This window comes from Coccidioides immitis, assembly GCF_000149335.2.
Source record: "Coccidioides immitis RS genomic scaffold supercont3.1, whole genome shotgun sequence".
Classification (NCBI taxonomy): Eukaryota; Fungi; Ascomycota; class Eurotiomycetes; order Onygenales; family Onygenaceae; genus Coccidioides; species Coccidioides immitis.
In genome coordinates, this window is record NW_004504310.1 from 7,580,057 (window position 1) to 7,602,301 (window position 22,245).

The following is a 22,245-nucleotide window of genomic DNA, read 5'->3' on the forward strand; positions in this document are numbered from 1 at the left end:
TCATGATGCTTTCGTCGAATGTGAGAAGCATTTTTACGAATTGAAGCTGTAACTATGTGGCTAGGGAGTACTCTGTACAGAGAACTGACGTTCATTAAATTTAGTCTCTAATTTTTCACGCATGAACCTTACATATAGAACTATCTTTAGGACAGGCGATCAGATGAAATCGGACAGGCACAAGGTAATTTTTCCATTTCAGTGGATTCCCACATAATTCCCATATAATTTTCTAAAGAGAGACCATAACAAGATTTTTAATGGCCATGTCCATCATCCTCAGCCTTTTGCTCGGGATCCAACTTGATCAAGGTATCAATCCTCATAATGGCAATGCATGCCTCCACCGCACTCTTTAATTGCTTAATCTTGCTCATGCTCGGCTCCAAGACACCGGCTTTAAGGGAATCGGCAACCTTGCCCTTCATTAAATCAAGGCCATAATTCTGATAGGCCTTGCGTTTCGCAAGGGCCTTTTCTTCTTCGGTAGCTTTGTCCTCATCACGAGACTGGGAGATGGCGTGCCGGCGGCGAAGTTGAGAAATTAGTTCGATGGCATCCTTGGCCGCGTTGACACAGAGGGTTTTGGGGATGATAAGTAGAGATTGGGCGAATTCGCCGATGGCCTGTTGCTCTCGCGAATTCTGCGAAGATTGTTAGTAGATCGACAAGAGAATCGATGACTCGATACATACCACTGTGAGCGCGAAATACTCAAGATAAATGTGAAGTGCCGTCTCTACAGCACCACCTCCAGGGACAATACTTCCACTTTCAAGAGTTCTCTTGACAGCGCAAAGTGAGTCATGGACCGATCTTTCCATTTCGTCGAGCTGGAAATCGTTTGATCCACGAAGGATAATTGACGCCGAAGTGTGTGCCTTTGTGCCTTTGATTAGGATGCACTCATCGTCGGAAATCCTCTCCTGGACGACCTCATCGGCACGTCCTAAACTTGATGGCTCAAACTTTTCGTCACCATTGAGATCCGACAGAGTGCTAAGTAGGGTGGCACCTGTGGCTTTCGCGATACGCCGCAAATCCTCCTTTTTACATCTTCTCACTGCCATCGCACCTTTCTCGACAAACATCTTAAGGCATAGATCGTCGATACCCTTCGTCGTTAGGATTACATTAGCACCGGCTTTTAGAATCATTTCCACACGCTCAAGGACGATGCCAGATTCCCGTTCGCGAATCTTCTCCAGTTGCGTAGGGTCATCCACAGTGATGTGGACGCCAAGCTTCATTCTCTCCTTTTGCAAGTTCATATCAAGACAAGCGATTTTCGCATCAGTAATGCGAGTAGGCATGGCCTGGGAAGCGATGGTGCAATTTAATGCATAGCCGTTGACTAGAATGGATTCTGTCGCGCTCTTTCCATGTGCCTTGAGCAGGTTCACAGCTTTGACAGGGTACTTCACTTCGTTCGTCGGCGTTGTTGTCTTGACGGATAACATGGCATCGACGACCATATTGGCAAAGAAATCAGCGTCAGAGCCAATGATCTTGCTTGACATGGATGTTTTCGCGATGTTTATCAAGCTGTCTCTGCCAAGATTATCAACCTTTGTACTAATATTCTCGTTCATATATTTCACTGCCTCGCGTAGCGCTAGCCTGTATCCAGTAATAATTGTTGTTGGGTGTATCCGGTTTTTCATCAATTCATTTGCCCGGCGAAGGAGCTCTGCAGCAATGAGAACGACAGACGTCGTCCCATCACCAACCTATTATTGTCAGAGGACTCCTGTCGAATGTTGAAACGATCAACATACCTCCTTATCCTGTTGTTGAGCGAGGTCCACCAAGATCTTTCCAGCTGGGTGTTCCACGTCCAGCAGACTTAGAATTGTCGCTCCATCGTTTGTCACAGTAACATCCTAGTCTCATAAGCATTGTACACTCAAGCGAGGGGAGGGAGAGCGTACACCTATATCGTCCACCAACATCTTATCGAGGCCGGAGGGGCCGAAGGAGCTCTTCACGACATTGGCAATAGCCTGGGTTGCAAGAACTAAATAATCCAAAGTCAGTAGAGCACCCATCCATACAGGTGGCATGGTTACCAACCATTCTGGTCACGGATATCTTGTCCACTGAGTTTCTGGCCTCCAAGAACTGCACCCAAGTTAGCGGCACCCCACGCAAGAGTAGCTGTGAGCTTAAGCAATACGTACAGAGGGTGCCGGAATTCCGAGACTGCTCAAAGATGGCCGCCATGTTGTTCGAATTGGAAGAAGGAAGCGGTTGCTGTCAACGATGAAAGCTCCCTCTTGTTGACTGATGGTGGAGTACCTGCATAAACTCCATTGGGCTGGGAGCTTCTGGGACTTTTTTGGGTGGTCAGTTGTGCCAAGCAATTTCTGCCGTGGCCGGCGGTGAAGGGCTTTCTGGAACCCCTCGAAATGACTCCCCCCTCCCTTCATTTCCTTCGACTTTCCGCACGTTCTGTCGCTCGATATCTTCGATCTGTGCTATTAGTCCCGTTTGCCATGTCAAGTCAGCAGTCTCAAGACGGCGTTGACGCTTCTCCGACATCTACCTCTCTTCCGATTTGCACCATGGACCCCACTACTCAGGGAGGCGCGGCCCCTGCAGCCGGGGAGCTCTCCAAAAATGCTGCGAAAAAGGCTGCGAAACAGAAGAAACAAGCTGCCGACAAGGCGGAAAAGGCTGCTAATAAAGGGATTGGCAAGTCCGAATCCAAGTCCTCGAACCCCAAGCATCCCAAGAAAAAGATCGACGGCGCTGCTCTCATTGGAATAGATGTTGCGAAGGAGGATGATTTTGCAGCATGGTACCAGCAAGTACTATTGAAAGGAGATATGTTAGACTACTATGATGTATCTGGCTGTTTTGTATTAAAGGTAAATACGCTCCCTCAATTGCGTATAATCCTAAGAAAAACGACTAATCAGGTTTGCGCCAACGTAGCCCCATTCATTCTTTATTTGGGAAGAGATACAGAGCTGGTTCAATGATAAGATTAAGAAGATGGGCGTCAAAAACTGCTCGTTTCCGTTGTTCGTATCCGAAGATGTTTTGAAGAAGGAGAAGGACCATATAGAAGGATTTGCAGCCGAGGTAGCCTGGGTTACACACGCGTATGTTCCCCCGATCTTTGGTCGAAGTGATCTATCATGCATTCGATACTAACCCTACGCAGTGGAAGTAGCGAATTAGAGAAAAAGATTGCCATTCGTCCGACTTCAGAAACAGTTATGTACCCATACTACGCCAAATGGATTCGAAGTCATCGCGATCTGCCGCTTAAACTAAACCAATGGAACTCAGTTGTAAGATGGGAGTTTAAGAACCCTCAGCCTTTCTTACGCACGCGTGAATTCTTGTGGCAGGAAGGCCATACTGCGCATTTGACCGAAGCAGCTGCCCGTGAGGAGGTTCTACAGATTCTCCAGCACTACGCTCATGTCTATGAACAACTCCTGGCCATTCCAGTCATCCGAGGTCAAAAGACCGATAAAGAGAAGTTCGCCGGCGGTCTTTACACTACGACTGTTGAGGGTTATATCCCCGCTACAGGTCGAGGCATTCAAGGCGGTACCTCGCACGGTTTGGGACAGAATTTTAGCAAAATGTTTGGCATAACTGTCGAGGACCCCACCTCGAAACCGGATGAAAAGAAGCCACCGCTTCATGTCTGGCAGAACTCTTGGGGCCTCTCCACCCGTACCATCGGTGTCATGGTTATGGTTCACAGTGATAACCGCGGATTAGTCCTTCCTCCGCGAGTGGCAGATGTCCAGACCGTCATTGTTCCTGTCGGGCTGACCGCAAAAACCCCTGACGACGTACGCGCGTCGATCAACGCTGAAATTGATCACTTGGCCTCTGTTCTTGAAGCAGCCGGCATTCGCGTGGAAATTGACAAGCGTGAAGGCTACTCTCCAGGCTGGAAGTTCAATGACTGGGAACTTAAAGGTATCCCTCTCCGCCTTGAATTCGGTCCTGGGGAATCTTCGGGCGGTTTCGTAACCACCTCTCGTCGTGACATTCCTGGAAAAGAAGGAAAATCTACCATTCCAATCGCTGAGTTAGCTACGGCGGTACCGGCCCTCCTTGAAACCATTCAGGCAGACCTCTATGCCCGTGCTGACGCCGAATTCCGCTCACATGTTAAGCATATTACCAACTGGGAGGACTTCTGCCCTGCCCTCAATGATAAAAATCTTTGCATGATTCCGCATTGCTTGACAGAGCAATGCGAAGATGAAATTAAAGAAATGAGTGCTCGCAAGGCTGAAGAAGAAACGGGCGAAGCCGTCGACGCGAAACTGCCAAGTATGGGTGCAAAGAGCTTGTGTATTCCGTTTGAGCAGCCAGCTGGTATCAAGAAGGGAGTCACAAAGTGTACAAACCCGAGGTGCACGCGATTAGCAGAGCAATGGTGTCTGTTTGGACGTAAGTTCTCTCACTACGGTTATTTCCTTGCACGAGTAATCTTCATTCGAGTCTAAGACGCTGACCCTGCTTTCCCTTTCCAGGTTCATATTAAGCATATCGATGGCCAATTTACATCTCAAATTCAAAATACCTCCAAAGTAAGTTAGCAGAATAAGGGCGAAAGCCCCCAATTGCTGGATTGCGATAATATCACTCATAGACTTCTCGTTCTGTCATACCATGCGGCTTCCCATATTTTTGGATAAGAAGCGTTACAGTCCTAGGTTAGCCCTCGTTTACCGAATAGATCAAGGACACCTGCAGTTAGTGTGTATGAGCCTGCTATCTTGCTCGGTCCTTCCAATGTCTATATAACCTACCTGAACTGTTTATACAAGGAGCCTACGCCTATATTAGAGTAGTCAAGCTAGGCTTGAGGACGCAATGCAACCCTGTTATGGAGATCTGTAAAGTTTCTGATGCAGAGCCTTCTTTACTCTTCGATTACTTTTATATCAATTCCAACTGTCACCAGCAATTACGGACCGAATGGCAGGTCTGAAGTTCTCAATTGTCGCACCGGTTTCGAAATAGCCATGTATTTCAGGAAGTCTCTGGCATGTCATTTGAGTCACTTACAGATGATAACCCAGGTCCTCAGCATTACAACGGGAGGCTTGTAAAAGGGTTAAAAAGGTGAAAGTGTTTCACTTCGCGTTTGTAGCAAGAGTAAATATACAAAGATGGATATCTTCAAGTTAAAGCATGCTGTAAAAGAAGTAGAGATATATATATATTTAGCCCCTTAGCGGATCAATGGATATTATAGAATGGGCAGAATTGAAGAGAATTTTGGGTATAAGGTTTCAAAGATCAGAAAGCTAAATGGACCGCTTGGAATTAGGTAGAACCTTCCGGAAGGCTACTCAGGTGAGATAGTATCAACGTCTCGTCCCGATACCACAGGAAAGGCGATCTTGCTCGGCGCGCTCTCCACCCAACTCGACGATGAGTGAGAGGAGCCTTTCGACTTCGAAGAGCCTGCGGATAAAGCAGATCCGTCAGAAAGGGCCGAATAGCGCCTGTTTGGCTCAGTGCGGCCCAATTGGATTTCTGAAACTATGATAGGATCGTTGCCGTGAATTTTAAGGCTCTTGTCCATCACTCCAGGCTTTGGATTCTGCGATTGTGGAAAAATACTCCATTTCGATGTATCGGAGCCGTCCGAGACGGCTGATGCGGCGCGTGAAAGCCGGCTATGGGAACTATGTGGGCGATTTTCGATTGGCGACTTACAATTCGAGTAGCCTGAACGGCATGGTTGTGGGGAGGGAGATGCGGAAGTTCCCTGAAAACCGGCTTTGACTCCACGGTTACGGATCACCCTCGAAGGAGGTTGGGCATACGTATGTCTTCGTTGACGTGTTCTGAGCTCACAGTTGTATGAAGTATCTGACTCAACTTCTTTCAAGGCGGGAATCGACAACTCCCGTCGTGGAGCATCCGAGCCGTCAGCAGCTTTAGATGATTCTTTGCGACGAGAGCTCATCAGATATTGCCCTCTCCTCGAGAAATTTTTGGTTTGGTGCCTCCCTAGGCTATTCTCAGTGTTGTTTGATTCGTGTAGATGCTCTATAATTAAAACCGGCGATAGCTCAGTTGACATACCAGACGAGTTGTCTGAATGAATTCGGCGAAAGGCATCATGACAATTGATTTCGCGAATAATGGTGTCTTCCAAGGTCTCAGATGTGGGATGGCAGTGTGTCTTTTGCGACGAACTATATGCTTGTCTGAACATATTCATTATCTCCTCCACCTTTCGGCTTGCAGTTTTTGGTAACATCGGGGCTTTTGAACTAGTCACTGAGATAGGACTATTCACAATCTCGTCGATACTAGGATTTCGTTGGCTTCTTGGAGAAGAGCTCTCAACAGGACGAGTACCCACTTTAACGAACATCTTGCGGGGAGCCGCCAATTCCATATTTATAGACAAATCTCGGACATTTTTCCTGGACGAAAAGGTGCATGGTTTGGGGAAAATTAGATTTCGTGGACGGTGATCTTTGTTGCTCGGTGTTTTTGCCTCGGATTTCAGCTGGCAAGAAGTGACCAGTTGGTTCGGCTGGTTATTTGCCTTCATCTTCTGCAAATCGCCCAAGAAATTGGAAGCGATTTTCGCAGGCTTAGTATCGACGCTTGCGGGGTTATTAAATGTGCTTCTAACATCAGGAACGGATGGCATTGCTAAGTCGGCACCGTTTGATTCATACAACCCCTCCTCGCTTTTTATTCTCTTTTCAGTGGTTGTAGAAGAATGGTTTCGTAGATCATGTTCTGACATACTAGTCCTCAAGCCCCCTTTCTCCCTTTCATAGAAGGGTCGGCGGCTCACTGAAGGAGACTGTGAACGTGGCTTGGTACGATCTTCTTTGCCATCATAGAATTGCGACCTTGATTTCCGAACCCGTCGGCTATACTGCGGGGGATGGCATCGGACTCCGCCTCCATTTTGTAAAATATTTCGGTCTGCAACGTCCTCTTGGTATATTGCTGATATGACTCGAGCATACGGATCCTGCGCACGGGTCGGTGGGGTATGAAGGTTCCGCTCAGCAATATCCTCATTGTAAAGGGTCAAAGGCGACACCGGAGCCGATAAATGGTAGCGCTGCGATGAGAAGATAGCTTCTATAACATCGACATGGCGTTTCGTTCGAAGAGGACACGGCTTAGGATCAATATATTGGTATCGCTTTTCTGCCCTGGAACGAAAATGATCGTGCAGTTCTTCAAACTGTCTCTCGATTGCCAAGAACGATTGATTATCCATATTGAGCGGCGGAGGGCATGCTTTATGCTGACTTCCGAAAAAAAGCTTAGGGGAGGCTTCACCCCTAGATGATGCGCAGCAACCAAGCTCCGCCGAATTGGCGCTGCACAGTCGATCCCGCGACTTCTCCGTACTCAGAAACTTCTTTAATCCTACCATCGTTTCTTGTTATTAAAAGAAGTCCAAAACTTTAGAAATTTATCGAAAGGGAAGTGCAAAGCTATGCACATAGACACTCGAGTGGCAATGCAACGAGAAAGAATCTGGAGTACGGAGTACGGAGTACTCACAATCGGAGGGGAGGAGAGGCAAGGTCCCCCAAACTCCGTCCGTCTTTTGCGAAAAACGCAAAGCGAGAAGGAATATCGACCAAGAGAGTTTGGCGATCACTGCAAGGATGACCAAAAAAAAGTTGACCTGTAAGAAGTATCCTGGGGGCAATGCATGCAAGGAGGATGGAGAGACTGTCATCGATATTTTCGAAGGCCGTGAGTGGAGGCTTTGAAGTAATTAAAAGAAAGAGGGCCCGTCGCCCTGTGCCCCGAGAGCCAGTCAAGCTAGTTGACGACTTGGTGATAGTGCAGGACAGCAGGATCCACTGTCCGTATTCCTCAGTTACCCTTTTCTCAATCTGCAAGAAGAAGGGGGGAAAATCGCCGCCTGAAAATGCCAAACTGGCTATTCATCAACTTGGTCTTTCAATTGGATGATTTCAAGTGGTAACCTCAAATGCCCTCGCGCTGGTCGACAGCCAGGGGAGCTTTGGGCAGGGCATGGTTTGCAAGGAGCCAGCTTGCTGGCATGGGTGTCCTTGACCCCAATCGACCCACCGGGAATTTGAGCTGCAGGCTGGGGCATTTTTCCAACGGCTTATTCGAACTTTCCTGCTGGTCTCGAGCTCAAAGCTGCCCGCGCACTCCTTGCTGTGGAGACCCGCTAGAACACTTCCGTGTTAGGACTGCTAAATCCATCCTCGTTTTGAACAGGGGTTTCCCTGCCGGGGATCTGATTGGATCGTATGCGGCCGCTGGGCCCCGACCCAAGGCGTTCGCGTCTTGTTTTAGGGCCATGAACAAACCCATCGCTTCGGGCTGAAGGAAACACGTTTTTCGTCTCAACTCGACATGTGATTTGCTCAAAGCCAAGGGAATCCTTTCTGCGGTGGCTTCCCGCTTTGTCCCATGAACTACGCCCTCGAAGGACGCAATGGCCTCTGTGCTCACATCTCTTCAACGCCACGACATTTCGATCTAGAACTCGGGGTTCGTACAGAGGAAAGTCTTTTCATCAAACGGAATATTTTAGCCTAAGATCGATCCATGGAAATGCCAAACTCACTTACCACTGCTCCTCCACTCCGCGCGGTCATTCATCACTCGTCAAGTCAGGCGTCGAAGGGATGTAAAACGGAAGAGCAAGTGTGTCCCGACTCTGCGTTTGCTGATAGACGGTCAATTTCAGCCGCGATTGGCCGCACGGGCGGGCCACACGAGTCTGAAGAAACCCAACGCAGAAGATGAGGTTGAAGGTCTCCCTCGACTCACCTGACTTCCCGCTTCGGGCAATATTAACCCCAAGTTGGCACTTGTACAATTGTAAAGTATCAGAAGCAGACCGTGGATGGCGGCTGATCAGGAGGAATTCCTCACGGTGAAAGGGACTTTTTATCATTGACTAATGCTCTACAGAGGAAGATGTGCGGCCTCGTGCAATAGTCCTTCCATACATACAAACTTGCAGTGACTTTGGTTCTCGTCCAACAGTATACCCAATAGCATGCGCCACGGTGATATGCAACAGCGGCAGGCCGATTATACTTCATGCATAGCAATCGCACTTTCGCTCCAATACTAACAGCATATGTGGCGAGTCAGCAATCCGGAAGAGCCGAATTCTGAACGTAGCCCAAAATCAAGAGCAAGCCATGCCTTGCTCTACTCTCGTGGGTTCTCCGCCAATGGGACCCAGGGAACTTCCAATTATTGCTTGGGATCTTTCCCCTTCCCCTCAGCTTCTGCTTCCTGCATGCGGGATAAAGGGAGCTTTCGTCCAAATGCAGGAGAGCCCGGCCCAAACAATGCATTGTTCACTGCCTTTTCTGCCTTTCCGATCGCCACGAGGCTGCCGGGGTTTAGCCAATTGCGAGGTGAGTGAGGGTCCATATCAGTGACAACTATATGTGGGAGTCGATATTGTCTCCAGCTCCATTTCTTGTCCGTGGTTTCTTGGAATCCTGGGTATCGGTTACAGAGGGTATCCATTTGTTGCAACGATGCAACCTGAGAGGCGGCTGGTTCTATCACAGGCGATGTTAAGGATGATGTTGACGAGAGCGAGATTGTGTCGATGTGGGAGTCCCTGGCCTGGGACATAGTACTGGTGCTTGGGCAAGTAATTTGTGAGGATGCAGCCACTTCAAAAGAGTCCATGTTTGGAAGAAGCTGGGTCGGGCTGCCGTTTCCTTCAGGGCTAGCCGGGTATTGTTGGTATGGATTTGACAACCGAACGCCTTCTCTCCATGCCCGTAGCGGCGAGCTTGTCGTCAATCGGGGCTGCATATTTGCAAAGCTCGATTGCTGTACTCCTTCCTGCAGTTGGGGGATATAGCCAACCCAATCGGCCCCAGTGAAGCAACTTGCTTGCGCAATCCCCGAGGATCCCAGCTCGCCACCAGTCATGCTGTTTAAACAAGTCCGCCCTTCGGATGAGGGAAATCCAATGGGGACGGTTGAAACTAAGTTCTGGTTTTCGAAGTCGATCTTTCTGCGTTTCTTCTCGTGAGCCGCGCCATCTACAGCCCCATATCGCTTCCTAGCTAATTCCGCCCTTCGCTTTACTGCAAGGGGGATATCATCTTCATCGTCGTCCTCATTCGAGGCAATGTTCACGCTGTTTTTATCCCTTATACCGTAATCTCTGACATCGTCAGTCTCCATCTTAACCACCGGGTCCATGGCTCCAGGACGCGAGGATCCTGCTCCGGGCTTGGGAGCATCACTCTTTGCCTTACTGTCTGCTTTCGATTTCGTAGTAGCCTTGGCGCGTTTGGCTGCATTTGGTTGGGCTTTCCCTTTCCTATTGCCGATAGACAGTGGCATGCTGCCGGCACCTTCCACCACGAGGGATGTTCCTGTGGAACTGTTTAACGCGCCGCTTTCTATTGCTTTTTTCAAGCGGGTGAATCGCATTCGCGCCGCAGGCGGGTTTATATTTGCTGCTTGGCCGACGGCACTGAAGTCGATCTAAAAATTGACTGTGTTAGTCCCCAGTTGTCCAATCAAGCCTCATATGGACAATTGGTATATCAACTTTGACGGCGTTTACATTCATATCCATTACTGGAGATACTGCTATGGGGGTGGAGCAGACTCACAGTCTTGTAATCGGACTTTTGTAGACAGATGTACAGGAACCATAGGTTCACATCAAGCTGTAGTTTTGAAGGCATACCTCAAGCTGTGTTTCTCACTTCTTGATGCAATGCTTGAACAAAATTCCAATTATGATCAGACCAACTTTCCAAGGATATAAATGGTAGAAATAAGGTCTTTACATAGAGGAAGTTGGTTGAATTGAAAAAAAAAAAAAAGAAAAAAAAAGGTTTGAACCCATCATGGTACAAAGGTAAGAGGGTGGCGGTTGAGATAACAATACCTATGTCAAAGAAGCCAATGGGTTCAAAAGGAAATCAGATGACAAGCGGAGAAACTGACATTGTACTTGTGTGCAATATCAGCATTACATTGGTATGTCTCACTCACGGCTGCAGATTGGCGAAGAGCAGAACCTAACAACTGAGGACTACTTAATACCAAAATAAGCCAAGTAAGAATGTAGAAAACAACAGAAAGGGCCAACATGTTGCTGTACTAAGAAGATAGCAGAGACATGCTGTAATAGTATTATCAAGGTTGTGAACGATTCGGGCCTGCGAAGGTGGTGTGCATTCATTTCATAACTGCATATTTTGATCCTCATTATCATCCAAAAGGTTTTTCGTTGGTAAATTAGCAAATCGTTGTGCTGACTCTTTTGCTGCTTCTAAAACAATAGCCTGCGCAGCTCGAGCAGCTTCGACAGCACCATCCATAAGGGAGTCGTAACCAACACCAGACACGTCTCCTTTAAGCCAAACCTCAGTTATTTCGTCCCGAGATGGCATGTATCCGACTATGCAAAGGGATGCAATGTCCCTATGTTCAGACGGGTCGGGGTCCAGCACCAAATATCTCCCTTGTTCCTTCGAGTTGGTATCCTGGCTCATGCGATCTTTCTCTTCCACAATAGCAGCCACACCTCCGGCGAGCAAATCCAAGCAATCAATCCTAGCATCGACGATTGCCGCTGAAGCAACTGTTATACAGCTTGCAAGAACGTTCATTGATCCCCAACCGTCAACTCCACCCAGTGGCCCAGAGGAGAGTGAATCGCCCCACCATCGATCATCTTCTCCCTCCAAAATGTTTACGGTCACATCCAGACCGCTCTTGGGCCATCGATCTCCAATAATCATTCCCCCAAGGGCGGTTTCAAGGTGGACCGCTAAATCTCTCTCATACATGTCGCGTATATAACCCCTCCGTCTTCTACCAGCGAACGGTGCAAATTTAACGTGGGTTGACAAAAGAAGGTTGGGAGAGAATGGTGCAGAACGTGGAAGAGGCCTAGGGCCGTGGACCGTACATACGAGCTTCAGAGACGAAGAGGGTGGGATGAGGGTTCTGGACTTGTATGCGGGATCATTGGAGGGCTGCAGCTCCAGATATGCGGATCCTGACGCCGAAGGGATAACACCACTTTTCAGAACTTCCAACCAAATGCATCAGCGCAATAAACATAAAACTTATCCATCCGCTTGAAACTTACATATTTTTCTGAGCTCAGCAGCCTTCCGTGAGCGGATGGGCCTCTCAGCTATTGATTTTTGATTCTCAGCTGATAATGGGGACAAAAAAACGGGAGGCTGAGTACCTCCAGGAGGTCCATTTATTCTTCTCTTATCTGTCATTGTGTAAGCGCTTGCTGCATAGAATTGAGCTGCCTCCAGCGCTGTTTGATGTTGCGAACTGCAAATTGCGCTATTAGCGGTTGACGATAAGCTCCATGTTTGCACTGTTTGTCAGCTGCTGCGCTTTCCTTGGATGGAATATCATTTTTCCGTTAGCAGTTAAAATTTGAAGGTTTGAACTTCGTCTTTCCCATTTTCACACAAAAAGAAAAAAGGTTCGATATTCAGTTTTGAGATGAGATAAAAATTCCATGGCAAAGCATATAGTATCAGGTATGTATGGCTGCTGTCTGCTCCTTTCATTTCCATCTTGTCATGAGGAAATTTAACCAAAAGTTCTTTTTTGGAGATACACCATGATCCAACAGAACATGCACTACCATCTGACTTGTGTATCCATTCACCCTCTGTTTTACGCTTTGAGCCGTCGGAGTTGAAGCTAACTCAAGAGTTAATAGGCTTGTAATATCCCTATCTTTGAGCTGCCAACACCGACTGTTGGCAAAGTAGCTTTTCCAGGTATATATTTCTGCTTGCGTTTCCACCTTTCAAGTGCTATTTTCATGATGAGAATCTATTTTTTTCAGTTCTGCTTCTGCAACATCATTGAAGAAAACAAAATACCAAAGTAACGATCCTGATATGCATAGCACTTGACTTCGTTGTGGACTTGTGTTTTTTTTTTTTTTTTCGAAGAGTATCACCTTGGATCCGTGAGCTAACTTGAAGAACTTCAAGTAGGTACCGGGTAGTCAGCCACATTCACCCTGCACAACAACCTGAGGGCTGTAATGGATGCAGAAATATGTTATCTAAATATATCAGCGTTTTGCTACAAGATAATTAATCTACTTACGTTCGAACTTATCAAGAGCATGAGCAATTCACATTTCTACTTGTTTCTAAGGCAATTTGGTAGTTCATTCAACTATTATATTATTTACCCTAATCATATCCATGTAAAATTTATACAGAATATCAAGTGTAAATAGCCAATTCAAATAAGAATCGACTTGCATGAGTCTCTTTTCCTCTAACCATGAGACAGACATCCCCACATCCCGTTAATCATACGAACTCAACACATTCCACTCCTGTATGCCTATAAACTAGTAATCCAAAACAATGTGGGAGAACAAGCCCTGCAAATAATTTTAGTTTTTGTTCCATAATGTCGTAAATTCACCCAGAAGCGAATGCAACATAAAACATTATTAAGGATTGAATATTTTCAAACCATTTCTCTAAAGGAGGTGGTCACCAAATGTTAGATTTTTAGCAAAGGATTCCATGGGCAGAGGTATAGTAGACGGTAATGACTGCTTTGGGGCGAGCACCTCGAGGGTTCGGACCGTCGGATGAAAGCGTATGAGGAAATATACACGAATGGCAAGGTTAGCTAGTCCTCCTGGACTGGAGTGGTCGCGCCGCTTGCGCAGGACATGCTATACGGTGCCTAAACAATGTGTTAGAAGAAAGCGCAAAGAGAAGGTCATATCAAGCTTGTCACAAGTGAGGAGAATACTTACAAGAACCTTTTTCGCATTGCATATTCTCCAGGCCAAATTCCGAACATTACCATCCGCGCTCACAACCTCAGGCGCAAACTCGATACCAAACCTATGAGTTACGGATGTCAGTTAAGCCCAGCAGTGTCTGACGTTGCTTCAAAGGGTGGGACAAGTATGGTAACTGACATGTGCTGGACAGCAAAAACCACCCTCTTTGTGTATTTGCTATCCCGATCGACTTGAGACCCAAAAGCTTCCTCAGCATTCTGCGGCGCTATGTCTGGGTCCCGATCCAAACAATTCTGGATGATTGGTAGTAGTGCCCCTTCAATTGCTGGCCTTACAACGGCATAATTGTCCAGTGGAATCTCATTTTCATCGAATTTTGCGATGCGGATTTCGAATGGTCGGGATATCGCCATGACATTGTGCTTTCCGTTGTGATGATATCTGAATTCAAACACTCCCTGGTTCCACCATAGCTTCTCCCCAGAGAAAATAATTTCTCCTGAGGCAACCTCTCGAGTTTTATCATTGTCATTTCCCGCATATTTGATAATGACGTCGCTGCTTTTGAGCCCAACTTCACTGGTTAAGGAATCGAAAGCGCCTTCGTTAGTAGCGATCCACCGACCCTGGGATGAGACCTTTGTAATCTCGCGAGAGGAGTTATGGGTAACCATATACAACCCGATCCAGTCCTTTTTGCTATGGTTCAAAGGAGCAGTCCACTTCACTTTGATCGGCGCACCATATTCAAGAACTAGGTCCTCACTGCGTCTAGAATTCCGAGATTTGTTGTTTGTTGCATCGGTTGACTTATCAAACTGAGCCAGCTGTGTGCCCTCAACAGTCAGAGAGTAGTCCTTCATCTCATAGCCAGCAAGATCTGGTTCCAGACGTGTAATCGTAATCCGAGCTGGGTATTTGTGGAGAAGTGCCGTGGTATCCTTCACAAAGGTGTTCACACCAGCAGCAAGTTTGGGTCGAGCGGTGTCAATGACCTCTTCAACGAACTCGATGGATTCGTCGAGAATCTTGTCAACGCTACCCTGAAATTGCTTCAGAGAATTCGGTAAAGACCGTTTGATACTCTTGACCAACCCAGCATCACGTCGCAAACTTCGTCCATAGAGTTTTTGCATATGCGGACGTTCGACCAATTGAATGAATGCGATGCTTAGCGTATGGCTCAGGAGTGCAAGGAAAATCATTGCCCTACTATTTGTTATCAAAACGGCGCCCCACACACCCGCCAGACCGAGAACACGTTCGGGGTTATTTAAGAATCGGTAAATGCCGCTGTAAGTCAATTTAGGGGATTCATCATAGAAAAAGTCCCCAAAAAACCAGCCAAACTCTCCCAGAGACTCGTATATGCTCATGGACGTCCATATCTGCAAGGCAATCAAGCTAGCGCCGAGGACGTGTCTCAAGATCGCCAATCCATAACCCCAGTCCTGTGGTAACGTATACATCTTCCACGCTGCGGCAATAAAACTGGCGTAGCAAGTCGTCATGCTTAGATGATAGATGCCTTTCCATTGTCTCCATGCCTCATCCTGGCCTTCTCCAAATTTGACAAAGTGACGTGTCCAAGATTTCCGTGTCGATTGACGATCCAATATGTACCCAATTCCAGCGGAGTACCATATCCTCCAGACGGCTGCGTTCAAAACAAAAAAAAACTGGTATGCTGGAGTTGAGGGTGTGATGATTGTCAGGGCGAAGAAGAGCAGGTGAATCAAAAGTACGGATACATCTGTAACCCGGTGGACGTCCATGCTGCCAACAAGGGCATGGGTTGATCGAGGCTGAGTGGTGGACGGGACGGGAAGTGGAGGAGTGGTGTCGCTGTTAAAAGAGTTGGAACGAGAACCGACGTCTTCATGTAGAGCTGTGTCATGATCAACCACTCGCTTTCTTGGAGGAGGTGCATTATATGTCTTTTCGATATGCGGGTTTTCAACAAGCACGAGAAAAGCAAATTGGGCGGCATGCGCGAGAATCGAAATAAAGAGGACCTTATAGCTCGCGGCCATCAACGAAATTCCGTAGTATCCAGCGTACCCGACCGAATACATCGGGTGTGGTGCCATCTCGAAAACGCCATCAAAGGTCAAGTCCTGATCGATAAGATAGAAAAAGTCGCCCCAGTACCAAGCGAAGTCTTTGACCACGCGATGCGCGTCTAGCTTAACCCAAAGATTGAACAAGACCAGACTCGTCCCCGCAAGCCACCGGAGCATCATAACAAACAGGCCTTCTCCAATCGGACGACTTCCGCAAGCAACGGCAAACAGGCAGTAGGAAGTGAAGTCGCACATCAGGATCAAATCTACCACCCGCCTAAAAACCAACCACGTATTATATTCAATGGGAGCACTTTCAAAGGTGTAGTCCTCGGGGATTTTAGTTTCAAGCTCTCGTTTGATAAAGCGATATAGAAAGGGGTGTGGGTTTTGTCCAGTTGCTGGATCAACGAACAATCGTAGTTTCCGTGCCCAAAGTACGAGGGTCCGGTGATTCGATTGCATATGTAATAGCCACCCTATTCCGATATTATAGGCCGCTCTCCAGGATAGGAAGATAACTGCAAAAACGGGTATGCGAATTGACGCTGGTAGGGACCGAAGCAATAAGATATGAAGAGCCAATATTGTGAGGACAAGAATATCGGATAGATTCTTCGGTTCTGACGGGGAGAGCAATTGAGAGACCATATCACGAGTATGAGGTACCGTAAATACTACCAGCATGATATTAGTTCTGTGGTTCTAAACGTTGCCTCATCAAAATACTGGAGGACTAGTCCAGCCTTGGTCTACTGAACCCAAAGACCTGCAAATGATACGGCTGAATACGCTGGCGCTGTTCTGGCGGCCCGTCGGCTCACAGGGAGAGCAGAAGACTTACCAGTGCCATCCGGCGTCCTACCGAATGTTTTCTTTTCCGATTCTATCTTACTTGACTCGTCTGTCCGCATTTTGCTCATCAAAGAGTCCGCGGGTGGTGAAGGTTCCTGGGTCCGGGAAGCTTGTATTTTCCTCTCACGGAGACCCGCACCGCCCATGGGCACAGCTGGGGCCTCAGCCATTGCAATGCCCTAATTATCACGATGCGGATGCGGGTTAAGCCGCAGAAGGAAGCCGGAAGGAGTTGCTGGAGAGGCTTGTCAAGTTGAATTGACTTGGGAGGTCGATTCTGTACCAACGCAGGGATTAGGGCAGGAGTTGAACGGAGGAGGATGTCGAGCACGTACCTTGCACCCAAGCTGTTATCCAGGAACCAGCCAATTACTATGATTAGAACTGAGGTATCACACTAATTGGCCAGCGTGGACTCCGTTCTCCGGACAGATGCTGTCTGTCCAAATCCGCCTTGACCAAGCGAAATGAGGAAATTGACATCGACTCTTGGCAAAAGCATGTGCGAGTCATCATCCAAGGACGGCCCCCGCCATCACAACTCCATCCTTGATATCGTCAAGCTGCCCACACCATCGCCACAAGCCGAAGATGGGACAGCAGAGCGCAAATAAATTCAATACACGCTACAGATGCCGTGCATAAAGCACCGCCTAATTGAGTTTAACGGTTATTAGAGGCCCTTAATAACTGTTACTGAGGTGCAACCACCCCTCGAATACGGTAACACGGACCAGCCCTGGTTATCCGATCGGCTTTCTATCCTTGCAAAACGGATGGAGTCAGGCACGATGAACAGCATTTCTTCCCATATATCGATGTTCCGTGCCGATGTGGTAATAGGCTCCGGGTTCGGCCGTCGAGTCATTCCAGTGGACCGAGAGATTCGAGAGCGGGAACCTCCCGAGTTAACTCAACACGCCGGAACATACTGAAAGCGTGTTCCACCTAAGTGATGTGCTGATATGGAACAAAACTTGACATTATACATTCGATGATGACAGCACGCGACTAAGAACCAAAATTTGATGATCGACTACTCCGTACTCCATAATAGTTGCCGACTTCCAGGGGCATCAAATATCCCGGTGTTTCATGGTGAAAAATCCTTTCACAGAAGGGCGGCGATCAAAGCCATCCTCCGGTATATGTACTCCGTAGCCAGCGCACATCATTAGTTGCCAATTGTGCCTTTTCGTTAAAGGGATTGTCACTCGATATGTCCACACGGACCTTCGATGGTTGCATCTCCATGTGGGTCTGGGGCGAAGAACGTTGCGGCGGCCATGGTCTGTGCAGGACCTGGTACCAAGTTGCGAGCAGTGCAATAATGAAAATAGTCAAGATTTGCGGATGTACGCAGTATTCCGTAGCTAACTAAATAAATCCTCGAGATCTTGCCTCTTTCTCGGACACAAGTAATTTGCATAAAACACCGGCAGGTCTTGAGAAAATTATAATTCCCCATTTTTCTTTACCACCAAACCGAACGTTTACTACAAGCCCAGTAGGTGAAGTACAGTACAGAGTAGAAGCAGGTAATGATCCTAGTTTTGCATCAGAGTGTAGTTATATAGCCCAGCTTACAATTTGTATCGAAAGCCAATGCGCTGCTCGCCCTTGGATGGAGGACACGGATAAGCTTAACGAGCTCAAAAAGCTTGTCAGCAGCCGCGGCGTTCTAAAGTTAGCGGGGCTCCATGACAAATCCGCCGCCCGAGAGTCGCCACTGCGAAAGATATTTGGCCCTCATCGCGTTGCTGGGATATTGGAGCCACTTTGGAACCGTGATACCCGGAGTTCAGGGCTGGAATAACTCATCTCCTTATTTTGAATTTACTTAACTTTTCATATCATTCAAAACAAATGGCTCCTTCGTTCGAAGAGCCAACCGTTGCCCTTGGCGCGGCATCGAAAGCGGCGCCGAAACTCGTCGCTCCCGAGCCCGGTACGTGATTAATAACCAAAACGCCCAGATAAACTGTCAATAGTGACATTGTGCTAATCCTAAATTTTTAGAGCACTGCCCGGGTCCAGAATCGGAACAAGCTGGCAAAGGCGATGCGTGCGCCGGCTGCCCAAACCAATCGATTTGTGCCTCAGCTCCAAAAGGCCCCGATCCAGACATACCCATCATAACCGCTCGTCTTTCCTCGATACGGCACAAGATTCTTGTGCTTTCCGGTAAAGGTGGAGTTGGAAAGTCTACTTTCACGTCCCTCCTTGCCAACGCCTTTGCATCCAATCCAGACTCCACCGTCGGTGTGATGGACACGGATATCTGTGGACCTTCGATACCGAAAATGATGGATGTCGAGACGGAGACCATTCATGTGAGCAATGCTGGATGGAACCCCGTTTGGGTGTCAGATAACCTTGCGGTGATGAGTGTCCAATTTATGCTGCCAAACCGAGACGACGCTGTGATTTGGCGGGGACCGAAGAAAAACGGGTTGATCAAACAGTTTCTGAAGGATGTTGAGTGGGGGGAGTTGGATTATTTAATAGTCGATACTCCTCCAGGCACCTCGGATGAACATCTCTCAGTCAACTCATTCCTCAAAGAGTCCGGGGTCGATGGTGCTGTTCTGGTCACTACTCCACAAGAAGTCTCCCTTCTCGATGTCCGGAAGGAGATCGATTTCTGCCGGAAAGCTGGTATAAGGATATTAGGATTGGTGGAAAATATGTCTGGGTTTGTCTGTCCAAAGTGCACTCATGAATCGCAAATCTTCAAGCCCACGACGGGTGGTGGCGGCAGACTCGCAGCCGACATGGGAATCCCTTTCCTAGGTTCTGTCCCTTTAGACCCTCGGGTTGGTATGGCGTGTGATTATGGAGAAAATTTTATGGACCGGTATCCTGAAAGCCCCGCATCTATGGCCTTAAGAAAGGTCGTGAGAACAATAAGTCGACAAGTGGGTGAGGATCCCGACGAAGTACTCCCTGAAACAGATGCCGTGTAACGTCTATATTTCTACCTAATGACTCTACGATATCCCTTTCGCATTTATTGGAGTTTGAATGGTGGATCCCCTTTGCAAGATTCTATAATATTTTGTTGCATATGATGTGAAATCCCAACACACCGATAACGACTGACCAATAAATATGTATGTACATAGAATTACATTGTCGAGTATAAGTTAACGAGTGAATCATGGATTCTGGTGCCAAGGAGCATACTCGGAGGCCTTTGTCCTTCCTGTTGATGGCCTGAGAGATACAGGAGACATCCTGGACAATCAACAAGTGCTGAACCTTACATCCGCAAACAGCCCAACAATATTTAGCATGATCACTCCCTCTGCTCAACATCATAGGATGGTAGAGTTGGTACTATCAAAATTACTTTTTACAGAATCAGAAAGGGTCGTAGTCTTAATTGCTGCACTTGTAAAGGCTTGAATGCAAGGAGACATTCTGGGCATCTTTTGTGGATAGTGGATTCGGATATTCTGTAAATAACTATTCTGGTATTAGAAAGGAACAGTTTTGCGCATTCATGGCTCCATGGTTGGAGTCCTGATGTTCCTGATTTTAATTCTGGTTCAGGGGCTTGCAACCATGTAGCTATAACCTTCAGGGCGGCCTCACTCAAATTGACTGAGCAGAACGACAGCTTAGCATGTGGTTATTTAGCGATGAAGCTGATGCCCTAAAAAGATAGCTCGATTTTTAAATGCTGTCAACATGAATAACAGTTAACTAATTTTAGCCATCTCCTTGTGATTGGATGGAAGTCCCAAAACAAGTGGTATCCTCGAATGCTAAAGGCTGTTGTGATTTCGCCCCCTTAAGTCAATTAATTAATATCTATCTACGAGTACAGCGATGGTGCAACACATTGAAATATGAAAGAATATTTCCCTTTTTCATGGAAATCCAGGATAACTACTCTGTAGACAGACTAGATGGATTATTCAGAGAATCTGAAGGCAGTTCAGAGGGACTTTTGTTTCGTGAATATGGCGTGTGATGGTGAGAGTTGTTTATTGCTGAGAGTTCTGCCTTTCGCTCTTGCAAAGGAAGCTCTGTAGGTACTTTGTACTGCGACATGGGCACTGGCACTGGCATTTCCATTGGCATCGTCTTTCGATATGCCCGACGTAAAAAGAGGAAGAAGATCACGGCGGCAATGAGGATCACTGTCCCGGACACGCCAACTCCGATACCGATCTTGGCTCCTTGCGAGAGCCCACCTCTGCTGGGTAGGCTGCTGTCTGATGTTGTGGAGGTTGGCTGGGATGCTGTGCGTTGTGTTGTTGCGCCATGTGGTGGCGTCGGCTCTGCTATGGATAGACGGTCCGACGACTCCCAGATCAGCGGGATTCCGTCCGCATAGACGCTGAGAGTAGTATCCAGCACAGTCGTCTTCACCACGCCGGCATGGGAAAATGTGAGGGTGGCAGACTCGGAGAGAATACGTCTGCATTGATGGTTTTTGGCGTAGTAGCTCAGAGCCCTGTGGAAGACGAGATCGGTTCGGAAACTTGGATGCGCGAGGAAGTGAAACTTACGATAGGCAACAGATGGCACCGCTGGTGCTGCCGGTTACATCTAGATCCTGCCACGATCCGGTTATTTGTCCTGCAGTGGACCAACCTCTGGGACAATGCAGCCCTGGAGAATCTACCACCAACACATGAGCTTCTGTAGTTGACATTTTGCGACTAACTAGCTCACAAAAACTCACACAAATAAGTTCCCCAGAATGTAGGCTCTTGGAGCAGACTCGCGGGCATCGTCCCTGTAGGATAACATGCCGTATCACCTTTAAACCAGTGTCCATAGTAGGTCGTTGTGCCTGTGCTGGTGCCCAAGACCATAACTACCCTGGATGCTGTCTGGAAGCATGTTGTCGGTGGGGTGAATGTTGTGGTCAGAGGTCCGCGATTCACATAATCTGTGATGTCCGGTGAAGTGGACATGGTGGAGATGCCAGAACAAGATATTGTTCGATGGCTTCATGTAGGATCCGGGCAGCATAACTGGATAACAAATTTGATCGCGTCGACAACCTCATGTCGCGATTATCTTGTGGGATGGCTGAGCCAACGATGTTAAAAATAGAGCCCTCTTCGGCTGTATCACTACAAGGACAATGGGGCCAAAACATAGCTGAAAGGTGCGCTATGAACCGCTGATAGGGAGGCTATCCTATCATCGCCCTGCAACGTGGGCTAAAATCAGGGATTTGGCTGTAGTGGTGTAAGCGTCGTTTCTTCCCTACTGCGTGCTTGACAGCATTCGAGGGTTGAGCGGCTACCGAGCGGTTCGTCGCTCCATGTTTTGTACCGAGGGCTTTGTACTGCTTATATGCAGAGATTCTCTGCGGTTCTGCCCTAACATCATATTCAGTTCTCAGTAATTCGAACAGAGGACCATGGCCACAAAATCCCTGGCGATGATATCTCTGGGATTTAATAGAATGGGTGCAATGTTGGTATACGATCTCCATAACTACGTTGCGGAGTTGCATCTCGGCGCTTGAGTTGTAGGAGTTGGTGGTTCCGAATCTTACCGACGGAGGAATGGCGGGTTATCCGTACATAT

General features: G+C 47.6%; 9 protein-coding genes across 9 annotated transcripts; 2 read left to right on the top strand and 7 right to left on the bottom strand.

Moving 5' to 3' along the window:
- Positions 1–75: 75 nt before the first annotated feature.
- Positions 76–2,279, bottom strand: CIMG_00322 (T-complex protein 1 subunit alpha). Its single transcript, XM_001246550.2, has 6 exons — positions 2,181–2,279; positions 2,074–2,121; positions 1,932–2,017; positions 1,779–1,883; positions 696–1,730; positions 76–644 (listed from the first exon to the last, which is right to left on the bottom strand). The coding sequence occupies exons 1-6, from the start codon at positions 2,221–2,223 to the stop codon at positions 258–260; spliced, it is 1,704 nt and encodes a 567-aa protein (XP_001246551.1). The 5' UTR covers positions 2,224–2,279; the 3' UTR covers positions 76–257.
- Positions 2,280–2,408: 129 nt separating this feature from the next.
- On the top strand, positions 2,409–4,870 carry CIMG_00321 (prolyl-tRNA synthetase; the record flags this gene model as incomplete). The annotated part of the gene is made up of 4 exons (XM_001246549.2): positions 2,409–2,870; positions 2,938–3,107; positions 3,170–4,425; positions 4,509–4,870. The coding sequence occupies 4 exons, from the start codon at positions 2,409–2,411 to the stop codon at positions 4,517–4,519; spliced, it is 1,899 nt and encodes a 632-aa protein (XP_001246550.2). The 3' UTR covers positions 4,520–4,870.
- A 225-nt stretch (positions 4,871–5,095) lies between these two features.
- On the bottom strand, positions 5,096–7,402 carry CIMG_00320 (uncharacterized protein; the record flags this gene model as incomplete). Its single annotated transcript, XM_001246548.2, has 2 exons — positions 5,096–6,039; positions 6,076–7,402. 2 exons carry the CDS (start codon positions 7,400–7,402, stop codon positions 5,330–5,332), a joined length of 2,037 nt encoding a protein of 678 aa, XP_001246549.2. The 3' UTR covers positions 5,096–5,329.
- Positions 7,403–8,179: 777 nt separating this feature from the next.
- On the bottom strand, positions 8,180–8,616 carry CIMG_00319 (uncharacterized protein; the record flags this gene model as incomplete). The annotated part of the gene is made up of 2 exons (XM_001246547.2): positions 8,180–8,493; positions 8,586–8,616. 2 exons carry the CDS (start codon positions 8,614–8,616, stop codon positions 8,180–8,182), a joined length of 345 nt encoding a protein of 114 aa, XP_001246548.2.
- A 606-nt stretch (positions 8,617–9,222) lies between these two features.
- CIMG_00318 (uncharacterized protein) lies at positions 9,223–10,691 on the bottom strand (the record flags this gene model as incomplete). The annotated part of the gene is made up of 2 exons (XM_001246546.1): positions 9,223–10,485; positions 10,617–10,691. 2 exons carry the CDS (start codon positions 10,689–10,691, stop codon positions 9,223–9,225), a joined length of 1,338 nt encoding a protein of 445 aa, XP_001246547.1.
- Positions 10,692–10,936: 245 nt separating this feature from the next.
- CIMG_00317 (3' exoribonuclease) lies at positions 10,937–12,287 on the bottom strand. Its single transcript, XM_001246545.2, has 2 exons — positions 12,110–12,287; positions 10,937–12,049 (listed from the first exon to the last, which is right to left on the bottom strand). Exons 1-2 carry the CDS (start codon positions 12,249–12,251, stop codon positions 11,196–11,198), a joined length of 996 nt encoding a protein of 331 aa, XP_001246546.1. The 5' UTR covers positions 12,252–12,287; the 3' UTR covers positions 10,937–11,195.
- An 880-nt stretch (positions 12,288–13,167) lies between these two features.
- CIMG_00316 (phosphatidylethanolamine N-methyltransferase) lies at positions 13,168–17,173 on the bottom strand. The gene is made up of 5 exons (XM_001246544.2): positions 17,025–17,173; positions 16,679–16,966; positions 13,949–16,511; positions 13,781–13,871; positions 13,168–13,707 (listed from the first exon to the last, which is right to left on the bottom strand). The coding sequence occupies exons 2-5, from the start codon at positions 16,857–16,859 to the stop codon at positions 13,651–13,653; spliced, it is 2,892 nt and encodes a 963-aa protein (XP_001246545.1). The 5' UTR covers positions 16,860–16,966; positions 17,025–17,173; the 3' UTR covers positions 13,168–13,650.
- A 1,276-nt stretch (positions 17,174–18,449) lies between these two features.
- CIMG_00315 (cytosolic Fe-S cluster assembly factor NBP35) lies at positions 18,450–19,847 on the top strand. Its single transcript, XM_001246543.2, has 2 exons — positions 18,450–18,637; positions 18,709–19,847. Exons 1-2 carry the CDS (start codon positions 18,556–18,558, stop codon positions 19,653–19,655), a joined length of 1,029 nt encoding a protein of 342 aa, XP_001246544.1. The 5' UTR covers positions 18,450–18,555; the 3' UTR covers positions 19,656–19,847.
- A 736-nt stretch (positions 19,848–20,583) lies between these two features.
- On the bottom strand, positions 20,584–21,663 carry CIMG_00314 (uncharacterized protein; the record flags this gene model as incomplete). The annotated part of the gene is made up of 3 exons (XM_001246542.2): positions 21,386–21,663; positions 21,210–21,321; positions 20,584–21,154 (listed from the first exon to the last, which is right to left on the bottom strand). The coding sequence occupies exons 1-3, from the start codon at positions 21,618–21,620 to the stop codon at positions 20,584–20,586; spliced, it is 918 nt and encodes a 305-aa protein (XP_001246543.2). The 5' UTR covers positions 21,621–21,663.
- Positions 21,664–22,245: the final 582 nt, after the last annotated feature.